Source organism: Fundulus heteroclitus, chromosome 9 (genome assembly GCF_011125445.2).
Source record: "Fundulus heteroclitus isolate FHET01 chromosome 9, MU-UCD_Fhet_4.1, whole genome shotgun sequence".
In the NCBI taxonomy this organism is placed as follows: domain Eukaryota; kingdom Metazoa; phylum Chordata; class Actinopteri; order Cyprinodontiformes; family Fundulidae; genus Fundulus; species Fundulus heteroclitus.
This window is the reverse complement of record NC_046369.1, coordinates 1,573,041-1,596,624: the sequence shown is the minus strand read 5'-3', so window position 1 is coordinate 1,596,624 and position 23,584 is coordinate 1,573,041. Positions and strand designations below refer to the sequence as shown.

At 40.4% G+C, this 23,584-nt stretch overlaps 1 protein-coding gene across 1 annotated transcript in view; it reads left to right on the top strand.

Annotated features, from left to right (window-relative positions):
- Nucleotides 1–2,769: 2,769 nt before the first annotated feature.
- The window catches only part of LOC105940183 (ephrin-A2), a 151,313-nt gene continuing 130,498 nt past the window's right edge, over nt 2,770–23,584 (top strand). Inside the window, exon 1 of the mRNA XM_012882659.3 lies at nt 2,770–3,758. Coding sequence (XP_012738113.1) covers nt 3,580–3,758 — 179 coding nt within the window. The 5' untranslated portion in view covers nt 2,770–3,579. The remainder of the gene's footprint in view (nt 3,759–23,584) is intronic.

Below are 23,584 nucleotides of genomic sequence, written 5' to 3'. Positions count from 1 at the left end.
TTCAGTTTCACATAAAATAGAAAGATTTTTATATTTAAAAAAAAAAAGCTGCAGACTTTTTCCCCCTAGCAGTCTTGCACACTCCGGGGCTTTAGGATCCAGTTTACAGGTTTTTTATTATTATTTGTTGTAGTTGATGGTGATACATATTCTATAGTATTTTACCCTTTAAGCCATGTGTTTTCAAAAGGTTTTTGAGAAGAGCTTAAAACATGAGGAAGAGCGACGAGCACTGCCAGCGGCTGAGAATCAGAGACAACCTGTGCTTTACTTCATCGATTCAGATAAATGTGAAAGGTTGAATTGGTGTGGAGGAGATTAGTCCATGGTGCCGTCCTTATTTATCCCCGGACACAAAACGTTTAGCAAGTAGTACTGATAGCTAGAGATCTAAACCCATCTGATCAACCAGGGAGAAGATTCTCTTCATGTCAGGCGCAGAGTCTCGCTGCTCACTGGTAGTTTACGTTTGTTGGAGCTGCAAGGAAACTGACCAGACATTTACACGAACTCTGGTAAAAAAATAAAAAATAGAAAAATATTAGATGCATCAGGATGAAAAAAAGATGTTAACCAAAAAAGAAAATCATCCACCACTTGTACTCTCAAAATAAATGAATGAAAGTACAAGTAGGTGCAAAAAGCTACAGATAAAACCTCAGAATAAATAATGTTTTTTTATGTTGAAGCAGCAGAATACAGATATAGACAGTTATATATTTGATGATCAGGTCTTTATTATATAATGTTCCTATATTGTAATCTTATTTTTTATCGTTGTGATTCAATTCCACTTAAACAAATGAAATTAACCTGTTTTGGACCCAATAAACAAAAGGTATATAAAAATGCAGGTATTAGCTGAGGAAAAAGTTAGCACACCCCCAGATAGCCTGTGTCCACTCTGATGTCTGTATGAGCAGCCAGAGTGTAACTAGTTACATTTACTCAGTTACATTTACTTTTTGAGCTAAATGTACTTTTAGGAGTAGTTTTGCTGCACAGCACTTTTACTTTTACTTGAGTCATATTATTACTCAAGTATTGCTACTCTTACTTGAGTAAAATTTCTGGCTATTCTACCTACTGTGAGTAACTCCATGAATAAAGAACAAACTTGTTTTAACCAGAAATGCACCAGAGAGACAAAAACCCAGAGTTTATGTTAAAGTGAGACTTCTTGTTTGTACACAAGTTTTGTTATTTTAATGTTATTTTCTATCTGCTGAGCTCATTGAGCCATTTGGAGGTCAGATAAATGTACAGCAAACAGTAGATATTGTTATCGGACATACATTGCACCGTTTTAACATACTTTATATACATTAACTGCTGAAAGTATTGCTTTCAAGTTTAATGCTAAAAAACATTATTTAGAAAAGTGTTTCTTCTGCCTGAATTATGCGTTGTAGTTATGTTCTTTTAAATTTTTTCCATTTTTGTTGTTAAAATACCAGAATTTGCACATAACCTTATATTTATGTCTGTCCGATTACATAATTTTTAAATATTAAATCATCAGCTGATATGATTAGTTACTCAGTACTTGAGTAGCCTTCTTACTGAATACCTTTTTAATTCTTACTTGAGTACTTTCTTGGCTGACTACTTTTTACTTTCACTTGAGTTAAATATGCTTAAGCAGTGCTATTCTTAATTTGAGTACATTTTATGGCTAATCTACCCGCGTCTGGTCCGGCTACCACAAAGCATCTCCTGAATCATGACCCATGAACATTCATCCTTCCAGAGGTCCTATGCTCTGCCACACCTCCAGCTTTTTGCCTAGACAGTAAAGGTGTGGAGGAGCTAAATGTAGGTCATGTGATGACATTTAACTCTTTTTGGTGACTTTATCCAGCGTCTTACGGTCTGCCTTCAGAGTGAACCTGCTTGTAAAAGCCATTCACACTAATTCTATCAGCCAGGAGCGCCAAACTAAACCAGATAAACCTGCTTTATTCAAGAGTCCTAATTTATTCCCCACCATAAATACATTTATATTGCATATTGCAACTTATGTCACTGAATTTCTCAGTATTGTTAAAATATATGTTAAATACCCAAATGTTTTAGAAAGCTTTCGTAGGACGTTCAATGAAATTAATGAATAAGGCCCCTGAAAATGCCTGAAACTTTAGGTTGAAGTAGCATGATAAATTAAGATTTATGTATAGTGACCTATAAGCACAACACACTTAGGGGGCATGCTTTAATTTCTAAAATAAATAAATAAATTGAACATGCTGGCCTTTAAATCAAAGTCGCATAAGGAGAAATCCACATTTGCATGAAGTGGACCTCTTACAGTAAAGAGGGTTTCTAAGGATGGCAGATTTGCTCAAAATATAATAATTGGTGGCATTACTGCCTTGCAGCAATAAGGTCTAGGGTTTAACTCCCAGCGTGGGCTTTGACTGCATGGACTCTGGATGGTCTCCCTGTCCATGTGTGGGTTCTCTCCTGGTACTCCAGTGGATTAATTAGCCCTAAAATGCCTGCCATTCATTCTGCATCCAGAGTACATTGTTTTAGAAATACAGCTGTCAGGCTGTTGATGAGGAAATGCACATCTGGCTTTTTGAATCAGATTTATTTTAAAGTTTCTGTATAAAAGTCAAAACACGGCTTGGTCGGGTCCTCTCCTCCCCCCACGGCTCTTCCCAACGTTTCCGGATGGTGTTCCACGTTTCCACACTTTTTCACAAGGGGTTCCTCAGTGGAGGTGGGCGGGGCCTCAGGCATGGTGAAGCAGAAGCCCCGCCCACATAGGGGTGCGGGGTGGGGGGGCACCGGGCGCAGCAGTTTGGAGCTGAGCCGGTAATCAAGCCAAACGCTCCTCCTGCAGCTGCGACTCAACTTTTCTCTTTGTTCCCGTGTGCACGGGTCCGACCCGGCCCGGTCCACGCAGCTCGGTTCGGCTCGGTTCGGTTCTGCTCGGCCTGTCGCGGCTCTGAAAGTTTGAGGCAGGCGGCAGCGGCGAGGCGCGGCGGAGGGCAGAACTTTCCGGAGCGGCTGCAGACAAACGGAGCGGCGGGGAGAGTTTGGAGGAAGGTGGCAGCGGAGCTCCGAGCGGCTCGGTGAGACTCCAGAGTTACATAAGAGAAGCCATAAATCCTGAATGAGCTCCGCGCTCCGCGCTCAGCTCCACGCTCTGCGCGTAAATGTGCCACTGAGTTCACTTCCCAGCTGAAGGCAGGACGCATGGACGGACCAAGTGACGCGGTTCTGGCCCGGTTCTGACCGAGTGAAGATGAAACTTTGGGGCAGGTGGTCCTCCTGGATGCATGTTTGGGATATTTCTTTTACTTTGGAGGGCGACGCGTGTCCGTGAAGCTGGTAGTTGCCCGCGCATGAAGCCGTGCGTCCTGCGCCTGAACGACATGGATGATTTCCTGAGCGGTTCGACGCCGAGCGGCACAATGAAGCCGACCTGCCGCAAATAAGACTCTGTGTTGGTCTCCGTGGATTTAAAGCAACCGAAGAACCTCGGGACCCGGAGAGGTTTTTTTCATGTGCTTCGGTTCTGGCTCCCCCCGCGGCTCACAACGCGCTCACAGCTGAACCGAAGAGACGCGAATGTTCGCCGGGACGCAGCGCGCCGCGCCGCCGCTCATGGAGCGCTCCGGGCGGCCGCCGCTGCCGCTGCCGCCGCCGCTGCTGCTGCTCGGGCTCCTGCTGCGCCTCTGCTGCGCGGTCACCGACGACCGGCTCATCTCCGACCGGTACGCGGTCTACTGGAACAGCTCCAACCCCAGGTAAGAGCCGGACCGGGCAGGTGTGGAACGGTCCTGTTAACCCAAAGCGTCCCCGGCCTTCTGTGCGGATCTGAATAATGAATGTGAACCTGAAGACCTCCGATCTGCTCTGAGGTCCCATTCCATCAGAAAACCTGGAGGCAGAGTCAGCTCTGATCCAGACGGCAGAGGAAAAGTTTCCTTAAGTTTCCTCATGAAGCATGAGGTCCGGCGTGGCTTAAGAAAATGAAAAGCTTGACTTTCTTTTGCAGGATGCGGGTCAGTGCGCTGCAGCTGGGGCCGAGCAGCGCAGATAAAACTCAAATTAACTCTCAGATGTTACGAGCTGCGGCTCAGAAATGTTTAAACCTCTGCTCCAGCCTGGACTCCATTAGAGGCCCAATGAAGAGGAGCTTGTTGGGTTTTGGTGTTGAACCGGCCCGGCTTCAGGAATCTGAGCAGTTCTCAGCTTCTTGGATGAACAAACGGGTTGAAACGCAGAAGTGCTGCTGTTGTTTTGTTTTTCCCCTTTCAGCTCCATGTTGGAGGAAATCTGTCAGGTTTATGCAGCATAAAGGCAAATTTACACCAAACAGACCCTGGTTTCCCAGGACGCCCATTTCTGAGGCTGTTTGAGGAAAACTGAATATTTATTTATTTTTGTTTATGCTGGGGAACAGAATGAAACCATTAATTAAAAAATAGCTGACAAATCAATTTGTTTAGGTGTAACTTTAAGGCAATTGTTTGTTTATTCTCCATTTTTCAGTTAATAACTTGATCAGTTATGGTTCTGAGCTTCTGGTCGGACAACACAAAGACATTTCAGGACATTTTCTTAGGTCAGTCTGGTTATTTCACCCAGAACCTGTAAAATAGGATCCTATCCAGGAATAAATGCTGTTAATCGCTGAAAGATGATCGTGTTCATGTTTTAAACGTAGTTTTTAAAATTTTTGGTGAAACTGGACCGAGGGAAGAGAAATGGCCTGTCGCCGCTTCGACGGGCTCCAGGTGACGTCCTGTTTGGTCCAACCTGGCGTCCAAAAATCTATTATAGAGAAATATGAGCAGAACATTAGCTGGAATCAGAAAAAAAATCTAGCTTTTTGTTGTTATTTATGTAGTTTTTCTTAACTAATGACGTATAATGATTGGTTCCAGGTCAGGTGATTTTAATTTTCCTGTTTCAGCCGTTATGATTTGCTGCTTGCTTGTTGTTTTTCGTAAAGATGAATTTTTGGTTCTGGGTTGTTGTTGGTCCACCAGACCGTCTGAGGACGTTTTCGTGGTTCTGTGGGAAATTCGGGTGGATTTTTCGGCCATGTTTTTTTCCAGTGAGTCGACTTTGATTCGCTCGGATCATGGTGACGGACGTCCGTATCGGCTACGTTTGTCGGTTTGAGACGCGCTTCAGGTTCTGGCTGTTCCTGACCGCTTCAACACACGAAAAAAAACCAAAAAACTATTTTCTTTGTCTGGGAGAAACTTGTTAAATTGTCCAGAACATTTCCGATCTGTGTGCGACCTCTGACCTCCGCCGTACCCTTGGATTCTGGGTTTTCTGCGCCTAGCAGCAGCGCGTCGGTCGCTGTGATTGGTTCCCCTGCTGTCCAATAGGAGGCGACGGTGTTTGCGGATTATTCTGGTGGTCCAGGGTTATAGAGAAGGTGTTACTAAGGAAGAAGAGTTTCTCTCTTTTGGTTTTTTTTTTTTTTTTACGTGTCGGGTTATTTGTTTCAAAATAAAAGCACGTTAATGAGTCCAGCAGAGCGCTGGAGGGGAAGGGTTGGTCTTCAGAGGTTAAAGCTGTTACCCGCCGCCCTCATAACGAGGCTGAGTGCCTGTGGTGGTCCACATGTGAGCAGCGGCGTCCTTAGTTTCCAGCTGCCTGATCATTTGTGTCCCTGCAGTGTTCCTGTAATCACACGGCAGGAGGAAGGCTCCTGGTGAACGTCCCGGTTCCACAGAAACACTCGGGTTTCCACAGGAGAATTAATACGTCTGTGTCCTGATTTATCACTAATGGAGGTTCATGAGGCGGCCGCCAACCTGCAGCAGGAATTAAACGTCACACCGCAGCGTTTCAGGCTAGGAGCCCGCTGTTCTCTGGTTTCACTCTGACATTTCAGGGTTTCCTCCAAAGCGACGTTCTGCGACGGGTTCTGTTGGAACCCGGCAGAGAGATAAGTCGAGCTTTGCAGCAGGAAGTGAAGAACGGAGACGTTTAGACGCGGTTTCTACGTCCGAGATGTTTGGAAATGTCGACTTTTCGCCCCTTTTCACACAATTTAGCTCTGATAGGAGCAGCTTTACGGGACGATAAAATCCTTTAGAAATTCAGCTCAAATGGGAGGAAAGACGAAAAGTTTCTGTAGAAATTTTAATTGAATTGTGGTTTTTAAATAAATTTTAAATGTTAAATTTTAACTCACTAAATATTCTTTATTTTTAAATCCTTTACATCTTTTGTAACAAAATTGTTAAGCTGTTCTGCAATTTTACCAGAATTACTTTTTTGTTTTTGGATTGTTTTGTCGTGTCACTTTTAAAGTTTCTTTTTTTTAAAGAACAGATATATTTTCGGACATTTCAGGGACCTTACATTTCAGCTTTCTTACTGAGGCAGCACATATTTTTAAGTAAATATATTTTAAAAATTTAAGCGTGTGTGTATATGTAAGTGTGTGTATTTGTATGTGTGTGTGTGTATTTGTATGTGTGTGTGTGTATGTATATATATATATATATATATATATATATATATATATATATATATATATATATATATATATATATATATATATATATATATATATATATAAATTAGTTTTGAGTTAAGTCGTGTTGGAAATAAATTGTGCGTCAAAATTGACGTCCTCCTAAATTACTTGTTTTTATCCGTTTTTTTCACAGAAAATTTACTTTTTTAACGTCAGTGAACTTGGTTAAATTCACTTACGTATTAAATCATGTCTAGTTTGGCGGCAGTTCATCTTTACACCATTTCTTTTCAGTTTTTGGCTAAAATCTCGCTGGATTATGATGCATTTTAATCTGAATGTCTTTAAAAAAAAACGTAAAATAAAATTTAAATGCTTTAGTTTGTTTGAAGTGGAATAAGGTGAACAGAGAGAATCCCATCTGAGAAACAGAAAAATATTTTTTTAATCATAAAATGGTTGAAAGAGTGAGTTAATTCTTCTATTTCAAAACCAGACCAGAATAAAACACGATGCACAAAGAATCCTACGAAGGATCAGTGTGAAACGAGGCGACGTCTCTGTGCCTTTAACAGATTTCTGGAATTAATTGAAGGGAACCAACAATCACAAAGTAAACTTAAAAGGATAGAAATATTTTATTTAATTGACGTTTTACAGAAAGAAAAAATATGGTATATTTACTAAAATAAATGGCGTCCTCGCCTCCAGGGCCATTCTGTGGCTCTTTAAATTTAAATCTGTCTGCTTTCTCATCCGGGTCAAAGTGTTCTGGTGCCACTCCGGCCATGTTTGCAATAACGATGCGTTCAGGGCCGGCACTGAACCAAAAAAAAATTAGAAATTTGGAAATTTTTTGGGAATCGACCGTTTTGATGTAAAAACGTAAGGTATTTGTTTTTAACATGAAAAAAATTTAAAACTTTGAGTTTTTAGACGAACTGAAGGGAGTCGTTATTTTCAATCAGCGACTTTCTGATGCTAACCCAACTGTAGGTTAAAATCTGGCAAAGAAAACCAAACGGGACAAGATGAGCTACTAACTCATTATATATATTTATTTATTTCACAAACAAACCGAGCCGTTAAGAGGAAAATAAGCCGCAGATTTCATGTGACGTTTCAGAAAAGAATCCTGAATCAGGTGCTGCCGAAAACTTCAACCGTATTTTATTTTTGTCTGCGAATGTTTCTGTGCAAAAGGTTATTTAAAAAAACTGTAAAATAAATAAATAAATAAATCAAGAAAGAAAATTAGCTTTAAGACGAATCAAAGTGTTGATTTCTGCCGCTTTAAGCCCACCGACAGATTCTGATCCGTCTTAGTCTCATTAAAACATTTATTGTACTGATATATTTGATTTAAAGTGTTTCAACATAAACATCCGTTGGTTAAAATCAAAGTAAGTTGTCTCACTCCGGGTGACCTTTGACCCCGTTGTCCTTTCGGCTAATTTTTGAGTGTTTCTGACCCCTCGTCTCGTCTGATTGGCTGTTTTTTTTTTTTGGCCCTGTTCTCCCAGCAGCTCTTGCTTCTCTTCCCGCCACGCTCGTGTGTCGCAGCGGTCCTTTTTCCGGGTGGATGATCTCTCTGGGCTCCCGGGGACTCCAGCAGTCGCACATTTTAGTTTGGATGGCCACTTTTCTCTCTTCATTCACAGAACTCTCCTCCCAGCATTTTTCCGGTTTTTTTTTTTTTTTTTTTAGTGTTAGAAGTGGTGCTAAAGAGCAGCTGAATTTGGGAAGGTTTATTTGAATAAAGTCATTTGGGGAACATCCCAGCTGCATCTAAATGATGTTGTTGGTCTCATCTGAAGTGTGAATTTATTTTTCCTGTCCCTCCCGACACCTTCAGATCTCACCGGTCGGATTATCGCCGTAATTAAAGGTTTATTTGTGAATAATGATGCTCTCCTGGTAGTTTTAGGGAAACTGAAATAGACACACGTTTGAAATTTCCTCCTTTTTTCGTGTTTGATGAAACCATCCGCTTCACCTCTGATTTCTCTATTCATCCATGTGCCTCCATTTTTTTTTCCCCCCCATCCTCGCAGATTTGCTCCCTTTTCTTTTTGGGATCCGTTGTTCATCCAGGCATCAAAATGGCCCCCCAGCTTTGTGGTTGAAGGGCTTCACGGCCATGATTGGCCCCCCAACAATAACTACACAGTATGGCGCTGAAACGGTCCAGCTGATGGAGTCTGGATGAGGGAAAATCTTCCTGTTGGTGTAAAAGATGGTTATCACACCTCCGTCTTTATTGCTGGAAGCTGGGAGGTTGTGACTGACTGGCGACGGGATCCTGGTCCAAGGTTAACGCGCTGATGGCGCCGTTGTTTAGTTTTATCGTCCTGGTCCAACTGGTTCCAGTTTGCCGTCTTATCTCAGGGCAGATAATCTGCTGTTTACTCGTAAACCTCGACGAAACATTGAGGCGATGCACTGAGGCAGGTGCATTCTGCTCCGATCAGCAGGTCAATTAAACGAAAAAAAATTGTGATTTTTAAACGTTTCTTAAAACTATTTTAGCACAAAAACTGAGAATTTCCACCATTTCTTTAGGTTTAAAGCAATTATGAGAAAGTTGGCCCACATTGCAGTCTGCGGGTCGGGGCCATCGCTGATTCCAGTGGTCCTCACTTTAAAAAAGAAAATCACATATGACCATTATGCCAAAGATTATTATTATTATTATTATTATTATTATTATTATTATTATTATTATTATTATTATTATTATTAAAGTATTTAAAAGAGGAAAGGTGAAGAGTCAATGAGTTGCAACATTTATTAACATGCTTTTGTTTTTTTGTCCCTCATAGGGACCCTTTATGACAAATCTGGATAATATGATTGATTTTGACTTTGTAAAGTGCCTGGAGATGACATGTTTCATGAATTGGCGCTATATAAATAAAATGGAATTGAAAATTTAATTGAATTATGAACATCTGTCACTCACTGTAGGCCCCGCCCTCAAAGTTGGATTTAATTCCCAAAAATTAGGAGAATAATATTTTCCCCTCTAAACGATGGACATAATGTTTTATGGAGGATAAGAAAAGCCCGTTCTAACTTATTGAATCCACAGATTTTTTCTTTTAATGTAAGTAGGGACGTGAAAGCAGGAACTTGTAGAATATTAATTTGCTTTTTAATAACGTTTTTAAATCTGACCTACATTGACATAGGAGCATACCTGAAAATGGTTCTGGTTTTTATTTCTGGTTTCTCATTCCTGTTAGTGGATCGTTTAGAAAACTTTTAGAAAACTAGCAGTCGTGTTGGTTTGGTAGACCTCCATTTGCCACCAATAAACTCGTCTCTCCGCGAGTTTTTCTGATTTACTTCCCCAGACTGCGTCTGATCTGCCGTTGTTGTCAGGATTATGTTATTTTTTTTATTTAAGTTCATGGATTTCTAAATTAATTTTGCTTGTCTAATCTTTTCCTCATGTTACCGACTAATAACACGTTTAAACATCTATTAAAGGCTGATATTATAGTTGATGTTTCTGTTCAACTCTAAATCACTTTCATGAGTTCCTGTGAAAGTTAGAATAATTTAGCCCAACAGGGGAGAGAAATGAAGACAACGCGGTTCTGATTCTTGAACCCAGTGAAGAAAGAAACGTCTTCATGTGTAAAACTTGACGTTCTGCGCGAACATTTGTCGTGAAGTGTTTCTGGAGAGGTCTCTTTCTACACGTTTAGATCCAGTAAATGTTGGGTTTCATGCCAAGCTCGCACTCTCTTTCCTTTTTTAGGGATTTCTGTCACAAAGCGAGTTGCTCCCCTTTTTTAAAAACGTTAGACGGCACAACGGGGAGGCTTTCCCCTCCTCTGCTGGTTCCGCTCGGCTCGGGTTTTACCGGCGCTCTCTGCAGGAGGCCACGGCTGCTTCCCCACCTGATTTTTATTTAAGTGTTGCTGTAAGTAGCTGTCTGTCTTTCTGTGGTTCGTATTTACTGAAGGCTCCTTTATTTTTTTTGGTTGTTGTTTTAATCTCATTTATTCTGTCACTGAGTCATTTAACTCGTGTCAACATCTGTCTGGCAGCAGAGAGACGAGAGCAAACATATTAACAGATTACAAAAGCAAAGTGGCACACGATGAGTTTTGGTATCAAAAACCGTTTCCAGTCCAGCTTAATCTGCTTATTTAGGAGCGTTTTGTCTTTAATATGCCAGAAAACAACAAAAATGATGCATTAGCAGCTATTGAGTCCACTGTATGGAGGAGATTAATTCTTAGCGTCTGATTAATAAAATAAGATGAAAAAAATACCAGATAAAATTCCTCAAAAGTAAAAAAAGAAGAAGGAAAAAAGGGCCAATTTAAATACTTGATTGAATGTGAGTTTATTAACCGAGTCTGAGGCGACGTTCACACTGCAGCCTGAAGTGACCCAATTCCAATTTATTTGCCCGTATGCGACCTGGATCTGATTTTTTTCATGACAGTCTGAACAGCGTAGATCAGATTTTTTCTAATGTAACCTGTGTCTGTACGGCTAGGTCGCATTAATCCGACCTGTACGTCACCGATACTCGACAAAAGTCACTATTCTGCGTCCTGCTATGAAGAACTGGAAGAAAAACGACACCCATGGCGGACAGCAATGAGGAGAGCAGTCAATGGAGAGAAAGCTCTGGTTAGAAAAGAAATTAAAGATCGCAAAATGCGTGGCAGCATTATAATCCATGTTTACTTCTGCAAACACTGAGGACGCTTTTTATTTGTGACATCATGGCGTCCTCAACTGCGTCCTCTAGACTTAAGTTGTATGAATTCAGTTCACATAGGAGATCGTATACAAGTCACATATGTTTGGAAATGTGAACGACCACGCAAAAAAAAAATCAGATTTCACAAAAAAATCGTAATTGAGCATCAAGGCCTGCAGTGAGAACGTAGCCTAAGTTTATTTTGAGTATTTCAAACCAACATTTTTTCTGTTTTCACATTAGAGCTGGACGATAATTCAATAACAATATATATCGATCAATAGACGTATATCGATGATAGAGAAAATGGTCAATAAAAGGTTCAATAGAACTTCCTTTTGCATTTAAACCATGTAGGTTAATATTACAGTCATTACATCCTCCCAACCAATCACAACGCAGACCCAGGAGCTAAGCCCCGCCCCCTTCAAAAAGTTCAGAGAACACACTTTTTTAAAAACTCGCAGTTTTGGTATAAAGTTGCTTGAATAAAGGGTTGAGTGTGAATTCAGTGTTTGTGTCTAAAAATAAATCTCTAAGCAGCAGCATAAAAAGGCCAGGTCTGCACTTAAAATACATGTTTTGAATTTGTTGATAATTATCGATATTGATCGAGATAATTTCCACTTTATCGATACGCTTTTATTTCTACATCGTCCAGCCCTACTTCACATAAAGCTTCATTCAGGTTCTGTAGCACCAGGCAGCCAGAACCTAGACGGTCCTAGTTCATTCATATGATGGAGAGCTCAAAGCTCCTATATTGACGTTGTGGTGGTTTATTATGATGTCCGGGGGGGTCAGGGTGCTGGTGATGTGTAAGGGAGCGTGCCGGCTCCTAGACATGCAGGAATCTGAAGCCGGAGCCCAAATGTGGAACGTAGAATGGTGTGAGCCAGGGCTCAGCAGCTGCACCTGCTTACCCTGATTGGCCACATCGCACTCCTGTAGTGTACATAAAGAGCGACAGCGATGTCACTTCCTGTTTTCCTCACTTCCTGTCTCAGACTGAGAGGCCTGTGTGAGAAGCTTCTGGATTTTCTAAAAAAAGAAACTCCTTTCTACACGCAGTCAGCGCCATAAAGCTAAATTAGTTAGCTCAGTGCTTCCAGCCGCGCCCCATGCCCATCATAAAACAAGCTTTGCACCCATTTACACTTTTTAAGCGTTCCTGTGGAGTCAGATGGCGAGCTGCCTTTGATCCAGGAACCGTCTGGGGAAGAAGTGCCCGGGCTTTTTGAGTCGGTAGGAACCGTGGACTCTAATGAACTGTCATATTTGGGTTGTTTTGTTTGTTGTTGGACTGAAAGGCCTTAAAACTATGGTTGTTCTTCTTTTGCGGGATTGTCTGCATGTATTTATTTTGCTCTTGATTTAAATATGATCCGGTTTTCCCCGTTAAAACTAGTCTTTGTTGTCAGTAGCATCCAGGATGATGTTGGGCTCCTCCACAACAGTGACGTGGAAGTTTAAACTATCCAATTAAATAATAATAAAAAACAAACAGTAGGTTGGTTACAATGATGTCTACTAAAATTTTAAAATTCAAAATAATGGAGAGTTACGCATGTGCTAACATAAACAACCATGTTGAGTTGCTCATGTTTTAGTTCATTGTGGATTTTAACCAACACTGGTCGACACAGACGGCTCTTTTCTGTGTTAGTTGTGTTCGCTGCTCTTCTTCTTCTTCTTCTGTGGCAGCGTTAGAGCGCCACTCACTGGCGTGGCGGAGGTATTACCTATCAGGGCTCCTCCGGCTTGGTGCATTTTCATCTTTACGCTCAAACCTTTCTCTGCGGATGCAGTGTTCAGTGTGGATGTAGCCTACCATTATTCTGCTTTTATCCGCTCACGCCTGGATTATCGCGGCTCTCTTCAGACCCGAGTCAGCCAGGCTTCCCTCTCGCGCCTACAGCTGCTGCAAAACGCTGCAGCACGGTTTCTAACGAGCGCAAGTAAACAGGAAAACAAAACTCTGGGTTATCGTCTCTTCACTGGCTTCTCAGTCAGTTTGAAATCTGTTTTAAAATGATTTTACACTGAAAAATGGAACTAAAAGCAAGTTAAATATTGAAATGAGTGTATTTGTCCTTGGTTTGAGCAAGAAAATAAGATTACCTGCAAATGGAATAAGATTGTTGCACCTAGAATGGAAACAATTCATCTCCATAATCTTATTTCAAGTGCAGGATATATAATTATCTTATTTTAAAGGTCAGAATACTCATTCCATTGGCAGATAATCTTGTTTTCCTGCTCAAATCAAGGATAAATACACTCATCTTAAGATTGTTTTTTACTTATTTTTTGTTATGTTTTTGCAGTGTATTTGTTTTTGAGTTTTCTGAATGGTTTTGCACTTCTTCTCTGTCTGAGCTGCTTCTCCCTTACATCCCATTGGACCCTTGGATCAGCTGACCGGATGCTTTTACCGCCCCAAAGACATTTATAAATCCAGGGGAAACTTGGAGTTTTTCGCCGCTTTTAAAAAAAAGACAAGTTTTCTCCTTGGCTTTGTCCCAGAGTGAGTTAGCGCATACGTGCGATCTTTTATCCTTAATGTGTAGCTATACTATTTTGAACATTCTCTAGCCCCATGTATTTACTTATAGCAGTTTCATTCCTGTTATCTTACATTTTTGTGCAGCGCTTTGGTCAGCTGTTCTGTTATAGAAGTACACAGCAAAAAGGAAACTAAAAGCAAGTAAAAATGTTGAAATGAGTATGTTTTTCATTGATTTGAGCAAATAAATAAGATTATCTGCCAATGGAATGAGTATTTTACCTCTAAAATAAGATAATTAGATGTACTGCACTTGAAATGAGATGATGGCAATGAATTGTTCCTATTTTAAGTGCAAAAACCTGAATACATTGGTAAATAGTCTTATTTAGCTGCTCAAATCAAGGAAAAGAGAATTTTACTTTTAGTTTCCTTTTTGCAGTGTTTCACATGATAATAAAGCATCTCAAAAAATAACGGAGCCACAGAATGCATAATAAGGAAAGTTTCAGGACCTCCAGCTCTGAGGAGAGAGGTTTTGGACCTCTCTGCATATTCTGAGCTAAAAAATGAAACATTCAGGCTTATTCACAACGAGCCCAACATCGCTACGCCACCCGAAACCGAGTCCTTGTTGGAGATCTGCTGTTTCTTTGTGTCCTTTTAACGACTGAGTTATATTTAGATATGGAGCTGGTGGCCGTGGAGACCAATACTACGATATTATTATTATTATTATTATTATTATTATTATTATTATTATTATTATTATTATTATTATTATCACGATACAGTTTCATATTAAAAGTTTGGTTCCTATGATGGCATCTGTTTCAGTACAAACTTGAACAAATTAAAATACAATATGACATTAATAATAAAGAATTCAATTGGGTTCATAATGGGACTAGCTGTGTGTTGGTGAGCAAATCCCATCTTGCAATTCAAAGGTTGTTGGTTTGATTCCAGCTTCTTCCAGTTACATGTTGATGTGCCTCTGGGCAAAGTACCTCACCCCAAGTTGCTGACTGATCTGCGTATCTGTAAATGAAAGTTTCTCTGGGTGAATGTGGCTCCAGTTTAAAGCGCTTTGAGAGGTCGGCATGACCAGAAAAGTGTTAATTAAATTCAGTTTCCCATTTAATTAGGAGTACAAATATGTTTAAGTACCACCAGAAAACAATGCTAACTGTGGGTCGTTCTTTAATATTTGTTGCTGCCTTTATCGTTATTGATATTTTCAGTCTTTTTTTTCTATAAATTATTGAAAATTGTGTAATTGGTCGCCACTAATTAGCCCCGTGAGCCTCAGTCACTGATTTCATTTGTAGCTTGCAACATGCGAGAAAATGCATATAACTTAAAAACAGAAAAAGAGAGAAAAGGGGATTTAAAAACTCTGCAAAAAGGAAACTAAAGGTAAGTAAAATTTTCTTGGAGTTAGTGTATTTGTCCTTGATTTGAGCATGTTAAAAGGATTATCTGCCAATGGAATGAGTATTTGGACCCCTGCAATAAGATAATTAGATGTTCTGCACTTTAAATAAGGTGATGGAGGTTAGTTGTTCCCATTTTAAGTAGAAAAATCTTATTCCCATGGCAGATGATTCAAACTTTCTCGCTCAAATTATGGGCAAATACACAATCATTTCAAGAAAAATGTACTTTTAGTTCACTTTCACGTTAATTGACGATAGCGGTCCATGTTGAATCGGTCTCATCTGTTTGCGATATCGTCACTTTGTTTTTCTGTCTGTAGGAGTCGCTGTTTCAGTGAAAAAACTGTTCAGGTTGGATATTGATTACAAAGTACGCTCCGTAGAACAAAAGTTAGGGTTCTTAACAAGTTTCGTTGGTTGCAAAAAGGGAACTAAAAGTAAGTAAAAATTTCTTAAAGTAGTGTATTTTTCCTTGATTTGAGCAGCTAAATCAGACTATTTGCCAATGGAATGAATATTTTACCCCTAAAATAAAACAATTAGATATACTGCACTGGAAATAAGATGGTTATGAATTGTTCCTATTTTAAGTGCAAAAATCTTATTCCATTGGCAAATAGTCTCATTTAGCTGCTCAAATCAAGGAAAAATACACTAATTTCACGAAAATTTCACTCACTTTTAGTTCCCTTTTTGCAGTAAGAGCGTGTGACTGGCTTCCCAGAGTTCAGAGGGAGCTCTGATGTTGCTAGCTCTCGCTTCAGTCGAAAGCTGACGCCTCTCCTCCAGGCCCAGCATTAGCTTTCTGATGACATCATCGCCGCAGTGGTGATGTCACGGCTGACGTCTACTCGTCGCTCGTCTGCACCTCGGACCAAATTACGCAGGCTGACAGGGCTGGGTGTCATCTAGGATGAGCCGATATGATATGATTCTCCATATGTCTCAGCTTGATTTGATTTGACTCCAATATCGATATTTATTACTTTCAAATTAATGCTCAAAGTCATTCAATCAACAAAATGTATTGAACACTGACATTAACAGGGAAATAATGCATTTAGTTCAATGCATTTAACGTATCACAGAAACCAAAAATGTGCCCAAACGTTTGATTTTAGGGACGAAAGCGCTTCTAAAATACTGTTGGCCGTTCCGCAAACTCATCTCACTTGCTCTTCCTCACTGTGAACATAAATGTAGTAACGCCCCCTAGTGGTTGGGAGGTATATCTATATTGAAAGCCAGAATATCGATATTAACTCGTTTTTAAAAAGATCAATATTAATCTTTGTATCGGTTTTTATGCACAGCCCTGGTGGCTGAGGTGTTCCTCTTTGTGTCGGTTGGTGTAAATGGTGTTTCCGATCAGGCAGAACATTATGACCGCCTATTCTTATACTTTGGTCACATAATCTTTACCCCCTGAAGGCCAGATGGGTTTTCCTCTGCAGAGCCATCACCAGCAGATCCTTCAGGAAGAAACCTGGAAGTTTGATGGTGTCTAAAGTAAACTGGTGGTAGAAAAGCTGCACAGGTTTAACTCGTCTGTATGAAAGACGGCGACAGTTACATGCAGACGTTTAGATGGATTCTCTGGTGTTTGGAGATCTTCACGTCTCTCTGCAGACTGAAGATCTTTGTTTCCTCCACCAGACTGGCAGCTCAGCCCGAGGTCCAATGACGCATTTTTTTTTTTAGGGCTCGTCTGACTAAATGGAATCATAAGGAAATAAAACGGTCCTCTGTTGCAGCCGCACCGCCTCCCTCAACCCAAAACCTCCAAAAATGTTAACTTCATTAAGGTTCCCTCAAAGCAGAGAGAGCTCCAGATCGGTCCTGAGGCCGGCGAAGGGATTCTGGGCGAGAAGCTCCTGATGGATCCAATAAAAACCAACGTGTGAGGCCGGAAAACACGAGTTCTTGCGCCGACGACTCGCCGCCTCGGCACTGGAGAGACCCGGAAAACGAGAGATGCAGAAAATATTCACGGTGGTTTGATTTCCTTTGATTTGACGTGAAATCTGGAAAGATTACGCAGGAATTTAATGTTAAAACTCGTTAAACTGCGTGCAAGAAGATTTTAAAGGCACAATTTCTGGAGCTAAATTGTTCTTGTTGGGAATATAAGAAGCTTTCATTAAGGGCAGAATTAAATTGAAAAAGGCTTGATAAAGCTTTTCTTAAAAATGGCACAGTTTGAGATTAAAACTAATCATAAATCTCATTAAATAATGCAACTAAAGCTGCATAGTTTAGGGTAAATCAAACACTTTCTCAATAAAGCGGCTCAGGGAGTGAAAAAGTTTCCAGAGATTGTCGGACAGGCGACTCAAAAATTATTTTTCACATTTAACAAATTCTCCAATTAAAGGAATAATTAAAATTTAGCATTTATTTAGCTGACAATGATTCCAGCTGTTTACGTCTGATCCGTTTATCTTCATGCAGTTTGCTGATCGGGCTTTACAGGACCTAAAAACAGATTAAATAATGAAAATTATTTAAACAATCTGATTAAAAGGATGGATGCTAGCAGGCACAGCCGGCCCAAAGCATAAGCAAACAAAGTCACTGCTTTGGAGCCTCAGACCATCAGGGGCCTCCCATAAATGTTTTAACACAGACCTTTAGAAAGCGTTCATATTTGTTTGATTTAAAGTTAGATTTTAAATTCTTTTAAATGTAAGATTTAAAGGAAGTGGCAAGTTTACTTAGTAAAAGTGCAAACAGTAATGTTTGATGATTGTTGCCTTAGTGATGAGTTTAATCCTGGTGTCTGAGCTCGGTTAGTTCATAAACTCAGAAATGAACCAATTATCCCTGATTGCTTTCAGCCAATCAGATTTCTACGTCTATATTGAAACGCTGTTACTGATGTTTTGGACGGGGGGGCATGCAGCTTGGGCCAGCAGGTCTGGAGGACTTCATCTACTTTTTTAACTTGCCTAACCAGTTTTAACTAAATTTTATATTAAAAATGTCATTTTTGTTTTTCTGTCTGTAATGTTTTTCTGTTCATGAACAGCACTTTTAATCGTCTTTTTACTGAAAAGTGCTTTATAAATAAACTTCCCTTGCCATAAGAACATTTAAAATATGATTATCTAATTTTTGTAAATGTATTTCTCTCCACACGGTTAGATAATCCAGTATTTCTTAGTTGTAATAAACTACATCACACAAATATCTGCTGTGGCTAAAACTAACATTTAACTCTTTAAAACCTAACTTTACTGTAAAATAACCTAAATTTAAACACGTGAGCCTTCAGGTCTCTGGCTGCGCCTGCTGCACTTTCCTGGTCCAACCTTCACTTTGTCATTTTTATTATCTTAAGGTTTAAAAAACTAACAAAAGGGCAAAACAAGATACTTTACAGAAGGGGCCACCAACATGGGGCCCACGATCCTGTTCTAAAAGAACCACAATCCACCACCTGCACTGCAAAAACAGAACTAGAAATAAGTAAAATGTTCTTAAAATTAGTGTATTTGTCCTTGATTTGAGCAGGTAAATAAGACTATTTGCCAATGGAATAAGATTTTTGCACTTGAAATATGATGATGAAGATGAATTGCAGGATGTCTAATTATCTTATTTTAGGGGTCAAAATACTCATTCCATTGGCAGATAATCCATTTTACGTACTCAAATCAAGGATAAATACACTAACTTTAAGAACATTTTACTTATTTTTAGATCCATTTTTGCAGTGTGCCTCCATCAGCATGACGTAAACAGTTATTGAGTCTGTTTTTTTTAGCAGAGATCATAAAGTCTAGCAGCAGCTGGGAGGAAGGACCTGAGGAAACGCTCCTTAGAGCATCCAGGATGCAGCAGGCTGTCACTGACTGAGCTCTGACACTTCCGGTAAAGAGTTAATTGTCCAGGTGAACACCCAGGTACATAAAGCAGTCCACCATCTCACCACCTGGATGTTAACTGGTGCCAGTGAGGCGGGTCTGGGTCTGCCAAAGTCTACCACCAGCTGCTTTGTTTTCAGAGAGTATAAATACTTAGTTACCTTACCTAAGGGAACTTTCCCTGATTCTGCTCTGATTCGAACCGCGAGGCATCCGAGAGACTAAACAGGCGCCTAAAGTTTGTGCGCAATCCTCCGGAGGAAGCGAGTTGTCATGAAGGGACTTTCCATCGTTTTCATAAATGGCTGCATCACTGATAAATAACATGTTCTATGAATGGTCAACGCTTGCATGCCGTGCTGTTCTGGTTATATACCCGGTCGTCCACGCGCTGCAGGAGCTGCTGGCTAGCAACGGCGCCGCACCTCGATGCGCCATGGCCAGAAAAAAAACGTCCCAGGTTGTCCGCTGCAAAAAGGAAACTAAAATGAATTAAAAATGTCTTAAAATGAGCGTATCTGTCCTTGATTTGAGCAGGTAAATAAGATTATCTGCCAATGGAATAAGACTTTTGCACTTAAAATGGGAGCAACTTATCTCCATCATCTTATTTCAAATACAGTATATCTAATTATCTTATTTTAGGGGTCAAAATACTCATTCCATTGGCAGATAATCTTATTTGCCTGCTCAAATTAAGGAAAAATAAAAAAAATTCAAGAAAATTTTACTTACTTTTTGTTCCATTTTTGCAGTGTCCCCATTACACAGTTTTATTCCTACTAAAAAAAGAAGCCATGACTCGCTCGATTGTTCAATCAACTGGTCAATTATTATCATCAAACTATGTCTTTTAACTCATAATACATCGTGTAAAAAGCTGTTTTTCTTAACCAGACAAAAAAAAAATTTCAGGTATAGTTCATTTAAGTAAAAATTCTTGCTATCTACACTGCAAAAGCAGACTAAACTAAACTAAAAATAAGTTAAAAATGTCTTTAAATTAGTGTATTTGTGCTTTTTTTTGAGCAGGTAAATAAGATTATCTGCCAATGGAATAAGATTTTTGCACTTAAAATAGGAAGAGCTCATATCCATCAACTTATTTCAAGTGAAGTATATCTAATTATCTTATTTTAGTGGTAAAATTACTTTTTCCATTGGCAGATAATCTTATTTTCCTGCTCAAATCAGGGACAAATACACTAATTTATAGAAACTTTTACTTATTTTTAGTTCTGTTTTTCCAGTGTATACTTTACTAGAGTAATCTTTTTTTTAGCCGACTTTTTACTCTGAGTCCTTACATCAGGGGTGTCAAACTAATTTTGGTTTAGGGGCCGCATACAGCTTAATCTGATCTCAAGAGGGCCACACAAGTAAACTCATTGCAAGATTAAATAGAACTAATAAATGTGGATTTGTTGTTGATTTTTTTTATTAAGTTTATTTCACTTTTACACAATATATTATGAATAACCTCAGCGTTTTTAAGAAAAGTATGTGCAATTTCAACAATACTTTTACTCAGTTAAACATTTACTTGTGCATTATGCATAAGAACTGATCACAGTGATTGGACAATATTGAAAAACATTTATTCACATTTTTTGGAACTTAAAAACACTGTCCTGCATGACAAAATACATCAAACAGATAAAAATTAGGAAATTATTAAAATTTTTCCACACCTGAAGCTTAATCTGCTAATTAAAACACAGCGCCCCTCGTGGACAATATAGGAACTGCATATTTTCAATTAAACAAAGTACATGTTTTTTTCAATAATTGTTTTATCATTATTTTTTTATTTTTTTATTTTTTTTTATAATGATAATGCATTTAGCCACAGGGCCGGACTAAATTGTTTGGCGGGCCGTATGTTTGACACCCCTGCCTTACATTTTGAAAATATGTAATGGTGTAAAATGTATTCAGATTCCTGCAGCTAAGCCTGGATGCACATTTAAATCAGAATAACGGTTATTGATGACATGCCTCTGCAGTTTGACTTTTTTTGCACCATTACAATCCTTAAAGGCAACCAGTCATTACTTCTGCTCCATGAAACCCATGTCAGTGCACCATGGAGCTAAATACATGACGCAGAGCAGCAGTGAGATGGTTCAGATCCGGGGCGATCCGTGTCGGTCCTGGACGGCTGCTGTCCTGCAGCCTCCGACACGCCTGAATCAGACGATGAAGTGATGAAGTGATCAGATAATGACTGTCGTGCTGCTGGGCCTCAGCAGAGCGGACGTTGCAGGGATATTCGGCCATTTGTGCTGAGGCAGCAAAGCAGCTCTCCAGAACTGGACCTGGGCACCGCTGGTTTAGATGAAGTGTGTTAAAACGGTCTAGTCAAAGTCCAGAGCTGCATCTAACGAGGGAGTCTGTGGCCAGACTTGGTGAGGGATGCTGTTTATGAATATATGGATAAAACTGTTCTGCAGGTGTTTAAAGCTGGCTGAAACAAACCTAAAATGACCAAGAAAAGCCCAGAAAACCTTTATTTAGGTTAAATACGCGAACGATCCATCGTTTCCTTCCTCTGCAGTGATGCTTCAGTGTCGATCAGGCGCAGGAAATCCCAACGAGAGTCCAGCTTGTGTTGGCGGTGCGTCGATGCGTGGAAAAGTTGAAGCCTTTTGTGGAAGGAGCTGTTGGTCGTTTTATCTCTTTTTATGAAATGCATTTTTAGAGAATAAACAGTGTCGTCTCAGCAGTAATCTGTGAATAACTGAGCCGGCTGTCTCTGCAGGACGCTGAGCCCTGAAGTTTGACTCGTTCTGGGACTTTTCTCCACAGTTGGGCCCGCCGCTCTGCTCCGCCCGCCGCTCTGCTCCGCTGGAGGAGAAGATGGCGGCCGGTTTGGTTCAGAAAAAAAAAAAAATAAAAAGAGGAGGAAAGCGGTAACGCATCACTGCAGACGCCATTTTGTCGAGCCTCCTTCCTCTGGGGTCGGACCTTCACCCGACCCGAAACAGACGATGAAGCTTCACTGAAGCTTTGTCCATCCCGCCACATTAGAGGCGATGGTTCTAACTTAAATCCATTTTATCTACAGCTGGGTTTTTACACCACATTATTCTGATAATGAACCCAAATGTCTTTGAATGCATTTGAAATTTGCCCCTTTTTGTCCCCCTTAAACACGTCGATGATCCTGAACGTGAATTATAGTTGGTTAAAAAAAAAGGTCCTAAATCCTGGAAAAGTCGGCGCGTCTGAACGTAAACGGCCGTCGCTGAGCGCTTTGGGTTATCGAGGCGCGTTTAACTCCTCATTACAAGCTCATAAGTCTCGGCAGGGTTTTATCCGCTCTGTCATCTGGATCCAGAGAGGAAGCCGAGACGAGCCGGTCCCACAGAGACTCCACACAGTGAAACGAACGCGGGCTCTTAATTATCCGCTGCTCTCTAATAACACGTCGGCTTGGTGATGCTGGAAAGCGGGCCGGGCGCTCTTCCACGTGCTGCCGCTCACATTTATTATATTTAAGGGAAATTTCCTGTGATTTCTCAACGTCTGCTCCAGATGATTTGATTATTTGGGCTGATGGGTCGCGATCGATGATCGTCGTCCCGGCCTGGACGGCTTCTTCCAGAAGCAGGCAGGTGTCCGTGTTAATCAGGGAGCCGCTTCAAGACGCTAAATGACTTTCCTCCCTGCTGTTCCTCTGCTTTCAGCCCATTTTAGGAGACAAATGAAGAGATTCCTGGTGATGTGCTGCGTAAAATCTCCCAGCCAGCTGCAGACGGAGGCTGAGAGAGGAGGACTGCTCCAACTTTGAGAGCGTCGGGTTGTTCTGTCGTGTTTTTAAATGAAAGCGATGGGTTCGTGTTACCAGAGGACGCAGGAATGAGTTGAAACCTGGAGGTGAAGCAGAGCGCTTCATCTCCTCCGTGCCCTTAAAACCTGAACCTCACCAGAGCCCTGACCTTTAACCCCAGCTGTAAACACAACACTGCAGTTGATGTTCACTTTTAAACCGTTTTTCTCTGTGAACGGTGGATGTGGCGGGTTATGCTGAGCTCTGGCATCCTGAAGCAAAGCTTCCTGCAGCTCGTTAAGCCACGAACGTCGTTAGGGTGGACAGAATGGGGATCAGTCAAACGTCTTCATGCGTTTCTTACCACACATTTCCTTATATCAGCTCTTCCTATTTTAAGTGCAAAAATCTTATTCCATTGGCAGATTATCTTATTTGCCTACTCAAAACAGCACAAATACACTAATTTCAAGACATTTTTAACTTATTTTTTGTTTAGTTTAGTCTGTTTTTGCAGTGTATATGCTGTTTGGTTGTAGGTAAATGAAACCGTTTGCTGTCTTTGGGGAAATATACGCTGCTATACCTGAACTGATGGTCGTACCTACAGGTATACGTGTGTAAACGATGTTTTACTGCCGGTTCAGGGCTCCTGATTGGTCTGCCGCCCTGAACGCTTCCTGCTGCACTGCAAAAACGGAATTAAAAATAAGTAAAATCTTCGTAAAATGAATGTATCTGTCCTTGATTTGAGCAGGTAAATAACATAATCTGCCAATGGAATAAGATTTTTGCACTTAAAATTGAAACAACTC